Below are 13,091 nucleotides of genomic sequence, written 5' to 3'. Positions count from 1 at the left end.
GCAGCAGAGGAGACACTGTGGGAGGAGGGGCAGAAAAGACACTGTGGGAGGAGGGACACAGGAGACACTGTGGGGGGGGGGGGGCAGAGGAGACACTGTGGGGGGGGGCAGAAAAGACACTGTGGGAGGAGGGACACAGGAGACACTGTGGGCGAGGGCAGAAGAGACATTTTTATTTGAATTATCAGAGAAAACAGAACAATATAAAAGAGACACTGTGGGAGGAGGGATACAGGAGAAACTGTTGGGGGGGCAGAGCGACACTGTGGGAGGGGGGGGCAGAAAAGACACTGTGGGAGGAGGGACACAGGAGACACTGTGGGGGGGGGGGTCAGAGGAGACACTGTGGGGGGGGGGGGCAGAAAAGACACTGTGGGAGGAGGGACACAGGAGACCCTGTGGGCGAGGGCAGAAGAGACATTGTGGGAGTGGTGGCAGAGGAGACACTGTGGGAGGGCGTACACATGAGACACTGTGGGAGGGAGGACACAGGAGACACTGTGGGGGGGGGGGGGGTGGAGGAGACACTGTAGCAGGAGGGACACAGGAGACACTGTGGGGGGGGGGGCAGAGGAGACACTGTGGGTGGAGGGACACAGGAAACACTATTGTGGGAGTGGTGGCAGAGGAGACACTGTGGGAGGGAGTACACATGAGACACTGTGGGAGGGAGGACACAGGAGACACTGTGGGGGGGGGGGGTACATTTAATCCCTTTGGTTTAAATAACAAACTGAAATTACAGCCATTTGTATTATTTAAAAATATCTTGACAGGTACAGATGACTGGTAGTAGCACTTTGGGCTTGCCTGTAGAAATCTCAAGATACACAGTGGCTGATTATGTTAGAACTACCTTTAGCTATATTGGCTTATCGATGTATAGTGCAAATCTATTAAAATGTAACTAAAGGCAAAACATTTTTTTTCATTTTAGATAGAATAAGGGGGGTTTTATCTTCTACCAGTTGTTTTGCCATCTGTGTTCTATAAAGGATATTTCCCTTCACTTTCTCAAAACATTAAGTGAAATGAAATCCATCCAAAGTGAGGAAATCTGAGGGTGTCACTATGGTCACCAGAACTAATGTCCCCATTGGACAATTTTCTACTCTACTACTGTTCTGGTGTAATTTGTGATCGTCTTTTACTTGCTATGATGATGATAAACATGACAAATAGAGGGGTGAATCTCCCTACTGGGGACACAGACAGCAATAAAAACTGACATGTGTCATAATCTTTCTCGAATCTATCCAAGCAATAAGAAAAGTTTTGCCTTTCATTACACTTTAAGGCAGTGTTTCTCAACCTTTTTACCTTAGCGGAACCCTTGGCAAAAAGTTTGAGGTTTCAGAGAACTTCTGAAATAGTTCTCAGATCTACAGCTCACGGAACATTGGTGTGATCAGCGAGCTGTTGATATAACGATTATTTTTTGGAAATAGCATTTAATAATAGAATCAATATTAAAACATACATGTTAATTGTAAAAGTTGTGATTGCTTTTTACCTGCATGGATGCTAAATTCTGTGTCAAACTTCAGATAAACAGTGTACAGGGGGGCAGCAGGGCAAAGCACAGGATGTCAGGAGGGAACACTACAAGGGAGGTAGCAGGGCACATTACATGGGGGCAGGGCACATTACTTAGGAGCAGGGCACATAATGGGACACAGCAGGCCACATAGCATGGGAGCAGGGCACCTGGGATCAGAGCACCTCACATGGGATCAGAGCACCTTACATGAGATCATGGCACATGGGATCAGAGCACCTTACATGGGATCAAGGAGCTTTACATAGGATTAGGGCACATGGGATCAGAGCACCTTACACGGGATCATGGCACATGGTATCAGAGCACCTTACATGGTATTAAGGCACCTTATATGGGATCAGGGCACATGGGATCAGAGCACCTTACATAGGATCATGGCACATGGTATCAGAGCACCTTACATGGGATCAAGGCACCTTACATGGGATCAGGGCACATGGGATCAGAGCACATGGGATCAGGGCATCATACATGATATCTGAGCATCTTATTTGGGATCAGGGTACATGGGAGTAAAGCACATGGGTTCAGGGCACCTTACATGGTATCAGAGCACCTTCCATGTGATCAGAACACCTTACATGGAATCAGAGCACATGGGATCAGGGTACATGGGATCAGGGTACATGGGATCAGAGCACATGGGATTAGGGTACATGCAATCAGGTCACATGGGATGAGGACAAATGGCGGTGGTCTTCTTCATTTGCAGAGCTAAGCAGGGAAGTGGCTGCGATGAGTCCTCTTCTGCCCCACTGGCCCCTAGTCCAATCCCCCCCTCCTGTCCATCCCGGGTGATGTCACATACAAGTACCTGGTTTGGACAGGAGGGGAGGAGGGGCCAGCGAGGGGCAGTCCTGCACAGCTACACAAGCAGAGCCGCTTACCTGTGTAGCTGTGCATGAGTCAGCAGATGGGATGCAATCTACCCATCAGCTGCCTGTGACAACATCTCCCTTTCATATAAGAACATGGGCATGTCTGGACAGCTTTCCAGATGTCCATACTGAGAATCACTGTGAAGATTTCTCCATGTGTGCATCCACACCAGACACAAATAAGCCTGTTATGTGCATGCCAAGAGGCAATCAATGCAAGACTGTGAGTACTATTGTTGTATTCCCTACTATGCATGGCTTTGCTGCTTTGTACCTCTACCAATTTTTGCTCCTTTATGACTATGCATGTATCCTGCACAAACCTTTTTCTGCAACAATTTCTATGTTGGATACTAACTTTTAATGAACAGCTGTTCTATTACAGCTAACCAACCTGCTTAGGCCTCTATTTGACTGAAGACTGTTTACATAGTATATAGGCAACTGATTTGTCTCCAAGTTGCCACTTTATACTATTTTGATATATGCTAATATATGGTTCAGGAATGTAGAATATTTCCAGATGACACCCATTTAGACATGGGATATACTGTATGTCATGAAGGAAGGATAGCTAGTCTGAGGTCAGGGGTCTATGTGTGGGGAACAACCTTGTTCTATTTTTAATGGATTGGGAATGGGTGTGTTTTTTGTATATACTAATATGCTTAAGTTTTTTGTATTTAATTAGACTTTAATGTTATGAATTTGGGATAGGAATTGATGCTCTGTGTGGTTTCTGGATCCATGGTTCTTCCTGTTTGTATATCTATTACTCTATGAACCAGCAAACCTGTAAACCTGCTATTGCTTTAAGCACTTGATGTGGTTATGATAACTTCCTGCTTATTCATTTTAATGTTCTTTAATGTGATTGGGCATTGGCTGGGCTGGTGAAGTTATGTTACTTAATTTCCAAAGTAAGGGGAAAAAAGGATGCACCATCCCTTGATTAACTGTATTCACATATGAGAAAAAAATAGGACCCCCATATGATTAGTCTGTTGCTGATCAGATTGTATTTTATTTTATCCTATATATCCTAGTATTTCAAATAACCTATTTATTGAGTTTTTTAGGTATACCTTACAACTAGAGAAGGAGTATGGATAATACCTCGTCTTGGGAAAGATGGCTACCCTTTTGATTTGTTTTTCCTACGTCGTATTAACAATTGGATAGAAAACTTAGTACCACGATCAGTGTCCAGATGGATGTTAAAACGATACTTGAACAATCGATTTAACCATGAACTGTACAATATACAACCGGAGGGGTAAAGACGCTTATATGTTTATACAATATTCTTAAAAGAATGCATATACAGTATATAAATTTGTTGAGAGAATAACTAGTGATTTCAGAAAGTCACTCAAACCAGTAATGTATGTGAAGCCACACTGCCACATCAAGGCTTCTTTCTAAAGAGTAGTCTAACCTAATGTGCACATTTGAAAAAATATTATTTGTGACATAATAATTAGCTCCACATCTATCTATGTTTATCCCAGTACAGAAGTAAAATTATATATTTTTTTCCAATCCTAACCCTTGACAGTTCTTTTGCTGTTGAACAGCAAATATCAATTAAGAAAAAAATTATTCTTATTCCCGCTCTTGGTTATGTTTTGCTGCTGTGTTGCTATCCATTTTGAGAATATTTTTTTCTACATAGGGGCACATTGACTGCATGATCATTCTGTAAATCCAGTACCTGTACTGTAATCTTTATGATTTTGACAATGAGTTAAAAGGACTCACATAGCTCAGCCCTTAACTTGACCCTTTCACTATGTTGCAATGTATAGTACGAGTGAGGGCTAACGGGTGTTCAGTTTGGATTCATCTATCATTTTTTCAGGAGGATCTAGACTGAACCACAATGTATGTCTACGGGTGGTCGAATATAAATGGATGATCATCCATTTACATCCGCCTACATCCATGTCCATTCAGGTTTGTTTTTTTGAAAGGAACAAGGCTGTGTCCTCTTCTGGTTTCACGCAAGAAACATTTTTTGCTTATACATTGTCAACTATGGTTAGTTTCTGCAAAATCTAAAAAAAAAAACAGATGCAAGAATGGATGTAAACTGAACTGACGATGGATGTACAAACTGATGTAACCTGGATCTGTATTCATCAGTTTTTTCTTAGCAAAAAACATGACTGAACTGATGACACCCATATGAAAGGACCCGAAGGGAGGGGAGACTAATAACTGGTTCCTCTTGATATCAGCAGATGGGTGACACCATTTTTCCACAATATATAAATCCTAAACACAGTTACTGCTCTCTGACTAGAGCTTAATTACTGTTTTTTCTTAGATAAAATATATTGTTTGTTTAAAAGATTATCCCAGTGCTATAGATCGTAACACATAAATAATTTATTTGTGCGGACTTTGTAAATTATTGATTGGACGAATTCCATAGGGAATGTTTGTCTGATTTTAAAAGAAAAAATGAATTAAAAAAAAATGTGAATCTAAGCAGATTATGGAGGGAACTAATGTGAATTATTGAGAAAATTTTAAAACGTTTATTAACCTCTAACTGTGTTAGTGAAATACATTTATATTTATTCATAGAATTTTTTGGAAGGAACCTTTGGTAAATGATGAGATTGCAAGTCGTGTTTTGTCAGGCTCCATTATCATCAAGCCAGGAGTGACAAAATTTACTGAAACAGATGCACATTTTTCAGATGGTTCTATAGTGCGTGATCTTGATGTTGTCATTCTGTGCACTGGATTTGGCTACAGTTTCCCTTTTTTGGATGAGTCAGTCTTCAAGAGAAATGAAAACAAAGGAAATTTATATAAAAAGATAATTCCTTTGGGTATTGAAAAACCCACAATTGCATTTATTGCATTTCTCCTACCGATTGGACCAACCATGGTAGCTGCGGAGATTCAGTGCCGATGGGCCACCAGAGTATTTAAAGGTAAGAGCAAATGAAGGACAATCTAAGTTTAAAACCGTGTGTCATATTTTATCTCAAAGAAAATGGCATTTAACTTATACAGCAGCTGATGCAAAATTATTTTTTAGGCTTGCATAAACTTCCAAATGTAAAGGGGATGAAGGAACACATGCTGAAGGAAGAAAACCTACGAAAGAAATGGTACGATGCATAGCACATTAATGAACATATTTTGTGATACACTATTAATAAGTGCTTGAGGTGATTGTAACTGTATTAGTACACTTGCAAAAAAAACAGTGAGTACTGTCTGTGATACGTTTTTTAAATTATATTTTTATTAATTGCATCTTACAAAATCCAAAGACATTCTTATACATAATCATCTACAATATTTTCCAAACCCCTTATAATACCCCAGCCCCCCCCCCCCCCATGATATCCTTTTTTCCAGTTCTTATTATTCCTCTAGTTTTCCATCTTCACACCTTCATTTCTCCTCTGACCTCTTATCACTATCTCTCTCCCTTTACTCATTCCTCTTTTCTCTTTATTCTTCTACACCATCAACTCAACAAACCTCTGTGTAAATATAAATTCATTCCATCTTTTTCAGATTTTTCTGAATTTACCCATTTTATCTTCTCCACTATAATATGATTCTTCCTTTCTTTGTATAAATTCTGCCCTCTTTATCCAATCTTTTAACTTAGGGGTCTCCTGGGCCTTGCAAAATTTTTGCCGCATTGATTACATGAGGTATCATTGTATTCTTATACTGTTTTACTGTTAGGTCAGTGTTATTGAATAAACACACCCTTAGATCTTTGGATATTTCCTCTCCTATAATTTATCCTATTTGTTGAACTACATGCTGCCAAAATTCCTGTAGTATGGGACACATCCCACATCCCCTCCAGCAAAGCGGTGAATTCTCTGGATGTAACTTATGGGCTCTACTGGGTGTAACATACCATCTTACTATAAATTTATAATGCATCTCTGTGTTCATATCAACATCCCCATGTAAAATCATAAAATGTTTCTTTCTCTGCTGCGCACTCAACTGTGTTTTCAAGTTTTTTTTCCCATTTACCCATGTACAGTGGTACAACCAGTTCAGCCATTATAGAAAGTGTCCTATAAATGTGCAAAGCGCAATGTTTTTGTGTTCCCTTTAATTCAGTAATTGCTCTAGTGGATACACATTTTTAACTTCTGTGATACTTGTTTTATTTGCACTAACATACATTTTTTAGTAGAGTACTGCTTGGACCTTGAAGAAGGGGACATACCTCGAAAGCTTGTCCTGAAAAGTTGTATGTTAGTGCAAATAAAAAAAGTATCAGAGACAGTACTCAGTTACTATTGATAAGTGACAAGTGTTATTTTGCTAAGGGATTACAAGCTGCTCTATCTCTGAATGCTCCCATTTTGGGAGCCAGGTAGGAGGCACCCAAGCCTGTGCTTGTGTCTGGAGTCCATGTGGTCCTGTTTCTCTCTGTGTCTTACCAGTATAGTGCTGCTCTCTGTGTCTCTGGCCAATCACACTGTTCTGGCTCACCTTGCTGCTTGCTCTCTTGCACCGTACATTGCAGCCTATTTTTTGGCCTTGAGAACAAAAACCCCTAATAGTCAAAACTAAACAGGACTATAATGCTACCACACCATAAATTAGTTAAAATACAATAATTTTATTCTTCCCACATAGAAAAGTTAAAATCCCAAAGACATAAATTGCACATTTTACCAACACAAACAGATTAATCTGTGCAGTCCTTAGCACCAAGTTAGATATCACCCCTAAACAAATCATTCAAGGGGGATCATCATGTTGGTCTCTTCAATGCGTTTCGCAGGACAGAGCCTGCTTCAGGAAGAACAAGTTTGTTTAGTGTCTGCTGTGGATTGTTGATGTACAGTACAATAAAACCAATGAAGATAGAAAAAAGGTCCCTCAAAATGTATATTGCATTTCTTATTATTTATTTATTACAGGCACTTATATAGCACCGACCCTAACCCTCAAGGAGTGTACATTCTAATAAAAACTCATGTAGGTACATGTATGGTCTGTCATCGCTTCCTCCATGTGGCACTGCTGGTCCACTAATCTGTGGGGTTTGTTGTTCCACATTAGTTTTATTGTACTGCACATCTTGTCAAAATCCACAACAGACACTAAAAAAGTCTTGTTTTTCCTGAACAAGCAGACTCTATCTTGCTAAACGTGTCAAAGAGACCAACATGATGATCACCCTTAAATGATTCATCTAGGCTTGATGTCATTCTGTATACTTGGTACTGCAGACTGCACATATTAATCTGTTTGCTTCTGTATAACGTGCAATGTATGTCTTTGTGATTTTTATTTATGGTGTGTTAGCATTAAAGTCCTGCTCAGTCCTGACTTTTAGAGGTTTTAATATTGTAATGGTAGAGGATGTGGTATCAATAAACCCACTAAGTAAAGGAGGAGGCCTTATTGCTTCTTCCCCCCAATATTTGTATTTTGCATTTTATTTTCTGGCCCTCTTAACTGTTTGTGGCTCCTGAGGATCCCCTGATTGCCCAGAATCTCTCCACCGCAGGGTATGGTGGGCAGTTTTGATTCCTGGAAGCAGCTGAAGACAATAAGCATCCTTCTTCTCTTCTTCACCATCCTATCGCTGCAGGGGGGAGGGATGGATAAGCTGAGGCATGGTCAAGAATGCCTGAGCTGTGCAGTTCTGTTTAAAGGATCCCTGACAAGTTATCTGCCTTGTCTACCTGAGACACTTTGGGCTTTTATGTTCTAGTTTGGCCTTTATTTCTTGTATGTAATTTCTGTTTTTCAAGGAAGTGCATACAATAAACTTTTTGTTGGTGTACAGTTCTCCTGCTTTGTGCTTTGGCATGTTGTCTCTGCCCAGTTTCTTTCTCTTTGCAGACTTTACAAACTGTCAACATATCTCCCTGATAAGTAGTAGTCAGTGGAAGTTATGATGGCATTGATAGTATTGGATATATTTTTTCATTAGTATCAGAAAGAGATGAGTAAAATAGTTTACTTATCGGGGTCTGATTCATTTTGATGAAATAAGGTCTTTCAATCACAGTGGAGGACAATTGTATACGTTTGGGGGTGTCAGTTTCTGTTGGGCTTTTATGTTCTTTTGGAAAGAACACTAGAGGTCAGGCAAGAAAAGTAGTTACACAACAAAATGTTGCAGTTTGCAGATTCATAAATACAAGGGGTTCTAGATAAGATTCTTAGGGAACAGGAGGCAGTACCAAAAGGATGTGAATTTTTTTTTTTGTATATTTGTAAGTTAAAAGTCTAACTTTCACTTAAAGATTTGCCAGTGCACTCTGTTACATAAAAAATAAATAATACAATGATACCACTTTATTGAGAATAACTTCTGAATATCATCAGTTATCAGTGAATTACTGGAACATTTATATTGTTTAAATTTTACCTCTTCTTACCTAAGTAAAAAAGTATACATAAAAGCCATAAAAATAATTGGTCTCTTCTGTAGGCAGTTCAGTGGCATTAAAGGCTGTGCGGCAGAGAGGTACACAACTCTGCTGCCCTTAAGAAAGAGCTATTATTCTAAGTATATTAACAAAACTTAAATGGTTTTTGATAATATATATATATATATATACAGTCAGGTCCATAAATATTGGGACATCGACACAATTCTAACATTTTTGGCTCTATACACCACCACAATGGATTTGAAATGAAACGAACAAGATGTTCTTTATCTGCAGACTGTCAGCTTTAATTTGAGAGAGCAGTGCATTGTGGAGCGCAGCGGGCGAACAGCTTACCACCATTTGTGTGTTTGCCGAACACACGAATGGCTAATGTTTGAGTATATCAACTTGAACATCAAGCCCAACGCTATTCCTGATATGTGCCTGCTGTGCCATGTACTTTATTGAAAAAGTATCCTGTTCTCTTTGTATTGCTTCCTTCATGTGAAATCCCTGCCAGTCCATCTGCTTCCCTATTAAAAACTGACCACACTAGGCATGAGAGCACAGCTTGTACTCTCCTCCAATGATCAGACTTGTCCTGACACCCTGCTCCCCCCCCCCCTTGCACAGCCATTCAGTGGGAAGCTCAGTGTGCTGCTGTTTCTCCTCCCCCGTCTTTCTGTGCAGCTGACTGCAGAAGGTGTGTGTTCACTTATAAAAAAGAAAAGAACATCGTATTCATAATGATTTCATAGCTATGCACAAATGTTTTGCTTTTCATTTATATTTTAAACTGAATGGGCTGCTTTACAAGGTGAGGGTTTACATACTGTTTACTTTAATGACATTGGCTGTGTGCTTGGGGTTGTTGTCCTGCTGTAGAATATATTTGGTGCCAATCACATGCCTCCCTGATGTTATGGCATGATGGATAAGTATCTGCCTGTATTTCTCAGCATTGAGGACACCATTGATCCAGACCAAATCTCCAACTCCATTAGCAGAAATGCAGCCACAATCATGCAAGGAACCTTCACTATGCTTCACTGTTGCCTGCAGACACTCATTATTGTACCGCTCTCCAGCCTTTCGCCAACAAACAGCCTCTTGCTACAGCCAAATATTTAAAATTTTGACTCATCAGTTCAGAGCTTAATCTTGTGTCCATGTTGGAGGTATGGCTTTTTGGCTGGAATTCTTCCATGAAGACCACTTCTGGTCATACTTCTCCAGACATTAGTTGGGTGTACTTGGGTCCCTCTGGTCCCAAGCTTAATTGAACAAGCTGAATTTAGAAGCTGATTGGCTACCATATGCACAGCTGCACCAGATATTGCACTCTAAAGTTTTAGTGAACCAACCCTAAAGGCACAATTTGCAAAATATCGTCTTTGTTGGTAACAAAAAGCTATTTGTAAAATAACCTCTTTTTATCCATTAAGGTTTGCAACATCTGAAAATAATTTTCGAAGAACAAATTACATTTGGTACATTGAAGATATTGCTTCAGATATAGGTGCAAAGCCAAATATATTGAAGCTATTTCTAACAGATCCAGTTTTGGCCATTAAGCTTGTCTTTGGAACCTTCAATTCTTACCATTTCCGTCTAAGTGGCCCAGCAAAGTGGGAAGGAGCCCGAGAAGCCATTCTTACCCAGTGGGACCGCATTGAAAAGCCACTAAGAACACGAGTGCCTAAGAGGAATTCTAAATCACCCCTGACTTTATTTATACTATTGTTTTTCTGCTTTGTGACTCTGTTTGCAGCTATTTGGCTAAAAGACTGAAACACAGTACAACTGTTGTGTCCTCAAGGAGCACGTGTACTCTAATGGTTTTGACTCAATTTTATTTTAAGAAAGGCACAAACTGATTAGGCACACTCCAGAAGATGAAAATATTATTTCTGGCCGCAACTTAACTGAACTGAACCATTTCAATGCTAATCTGGTATAAAAAACAGTCAAAATGTATCAGACAGTGCTCACCTGGACTCAGACTATAACTCAGATCATTGTCCAATAATGACAGATATAACATAAAATAGCTCTACTTACTCATAATTACAACTGTATAGCTAAAAGATTAAGGTGAAAAGATTCCAAAAATAATTTTGAATGCAATACATTGTCGTTTCTCCAGCCAGTGGCCAAATGACAGATGGATGCCTTTGTGAAAAAAAAAACACTTTTTGGGTGGCATACTCAATTCCATAGCATCACTTCTGGCACATTTGATAGGTCTGTCTATCTTTCTCAATGTAAAAAGTTTGTGCCTGCAGGCTCCAGAAACAAGCCCTGTGTGGCACTATGTCACAGGCATTTGAAGTAGCTATTCCAGAGCTACTTGTCCTGGTAATTATAAACAAACTGTTATGATGTTGCTGGGAAATCTCTGAGGGGCAGTAGTGTTAGTGGTGATGTAGAAGCAGGGAACATTCATATAATTATTTGTCATGATGCAAGAGCAAAAATGGGAAAGATCATTGTGTGTAATATATCACTTACTGGCTTCACCCACATGGTCAATGCCCAATCTGCCATTTCTAAGACAGCAAGGACTTTTTAAAAGATAAGAAATGATAGAAATTCTCTCTATTTTGGTTACACACTGTGAAATAATTGTAATGATTGGGATATAATACTGTAGTTATCAGATAATTTATGGATTGCCCTACAAAATTATTGCATAACTGATCTTTCAGGGGACCAGCTTGAGTTGTTATTTTTATATTAATATACAAGTCTTTATTAACAGGTCTAATATACAGTGTATATATATATATATATATATATATATATATATATACACACATACACAGTATGTATGTGTGTGTTTGTATTGCTTTAAATTCATACATTTCTATTAATATAAAATAAAGCATTGTATGTTTATTTATTTTATAACATTTGCTTTCCTTATATTTTTCACCATTCATACACAATTTTAAAAATAGGCTATTTCTTTATAGTTTTCTTCATGAATAATCATATCTATATCTATTCCCATACAAAAATACATAGCTAGTAAGATGAAGTCCATAGCAAGAGTAAGTTAAATAGTTAAACACTTTTCGCCTGCCCACAGTGCATTTACTGTGGGTGGGTGGTAGAGCCAGGTGAGGAGGCAAAGTGGTACTTTGTCTGGCACATGAGCACTAGCTCACCCCCGGGTCATGCAGTGGTGTGATCCATGACCAATGTTAAAAAAAGAAACATTTTTTATAAAAATTGAATAAAAATATATTTATATATTTTATATTATATATAAAAGACAGTGCTCAGCATAAATGAGTACAACCCTTTTGAAAAGTAAGATTTTAATCAATATCTCAATGAACACAAGAACAATTTCCAAACTTTTGACAAAACTGAGTTTTATATAACATTTGTTTAGCTCATTAACCTCCTCGGTGGTATGATTATTTCCGATTTTTTGTGCTGAAAGCGGTACCATTTTTTTGCATGGAAATATGTAGTTTTTTATTGCAGGCTGTAATTTTTAGGAATAACTCACTGAAATCTGTCCGAACAAGAGTCTAGTAAACATCCCGGGTAGGATAAAACTTGAAACACGAAATCATAAATTATAATTTAATAAATAATCATAAAAAATAATATAATAATAAATTTAATTCAATAATATAATCAAACCAAAAACACTGAAATTTGAAATACAGAGGCAAATTTGCACATCGCTGAGCAAAGTTGCAAAATCGTTTTTAGTGTCTGATGACGAATTTCCCCACAAATCATTATCACTCAATTCTGCAAGTAGTTCTGATTTACTATCGCTGTTCTCTAGCCGGTCTAAAACTGCTTTTGACATAAAGGGACGCTTTTTGGACGCCATGGACTTTTCTAAGTTTCCAGGCAGAAAGAACAGTCAAAATGCAGGTAGGGCACAGGACAAAGCAGTAGGGACAAAATATATGTGAAATGCATTGAAGCAGCAATGTTTTATTATATAATAATCATTTAAAAAAAAATGACATTTTTTTAAAATTTCAAATTTGCCGCCGGTTCCGGCGCCTGTACGTCCCGACGTCACAGGGACCGGAACACGGAAGCCAGATGCCGGCATCGGCTGGAGGAGATGGCCGGGGATGCTGCAGGGACACATCGCGGGAGCGAAGGACAAGGTAAGTGCTGCAGGGGCTCCCTGAGCAACGCCGCAGGGTAAGCCCGAGTGTAGCTTGGGGTTGCCGCTCTTGGTACGGAAATTTTACCCCGAGCTACACTCGGGAATACCGC

General features: G+C 39.1%; 1 protein-coding gene across 1 annotated transcript in view; it reads left to right on the top strand.

Moving 5' to 3' along the window:
* Positions 1–10,901, top strand: part of LOC149467579 (dimethylaniline monooxygenase [N-oxide-forming] 2-like) — a 28,958-nt gene extending 18,057 nt beyond the window's left edge. Inside the window, exons 6-9 of the mRNA XM_089671551.1 lie at positions 3,519–3,715; positions 5,032–5,387; positions 5,495–5,567; positions 10,280–10,901. Of these exons, the coding sequence (XP_089527677.1) occupies positions 3,519–3,715; positions 5,032–5,387; positions 5,495–5,567; positions 10,280–10,625 (972 nt within the window). The 3' untranslated portion in view covers positions 10,626–10,901. The remainder of the gene's footprint in view (positions 1–3,518; positions 3,716–5,031; positions 5,388–5,494; positions 5,568–10,279) is intronic.
* The last annotated feature ends 2,190 nt before the right edge of the window (positions 10,902–13,091 follow it).

This window comes from Staurois parvus, unplaced genomic scaffold, assembly GCF_062004578.1.
Source record: "Staurois parvus isolate SC_StPar_1 unplaced genomic scaffold, SC_StPar_1.0 ptg000106l, whole genome shotgun sequence".
In the NCBI taxonomy this organism is placed as follows: domain Eukaryota; kingdom Metazoa; phylum Chordata; class Amphibia; order Anura; family Ranidae; genus Staurois; species Staurois parvus.
This window is presented reverse-complemented; position numbering and strand designations above follow the sequence as displayed.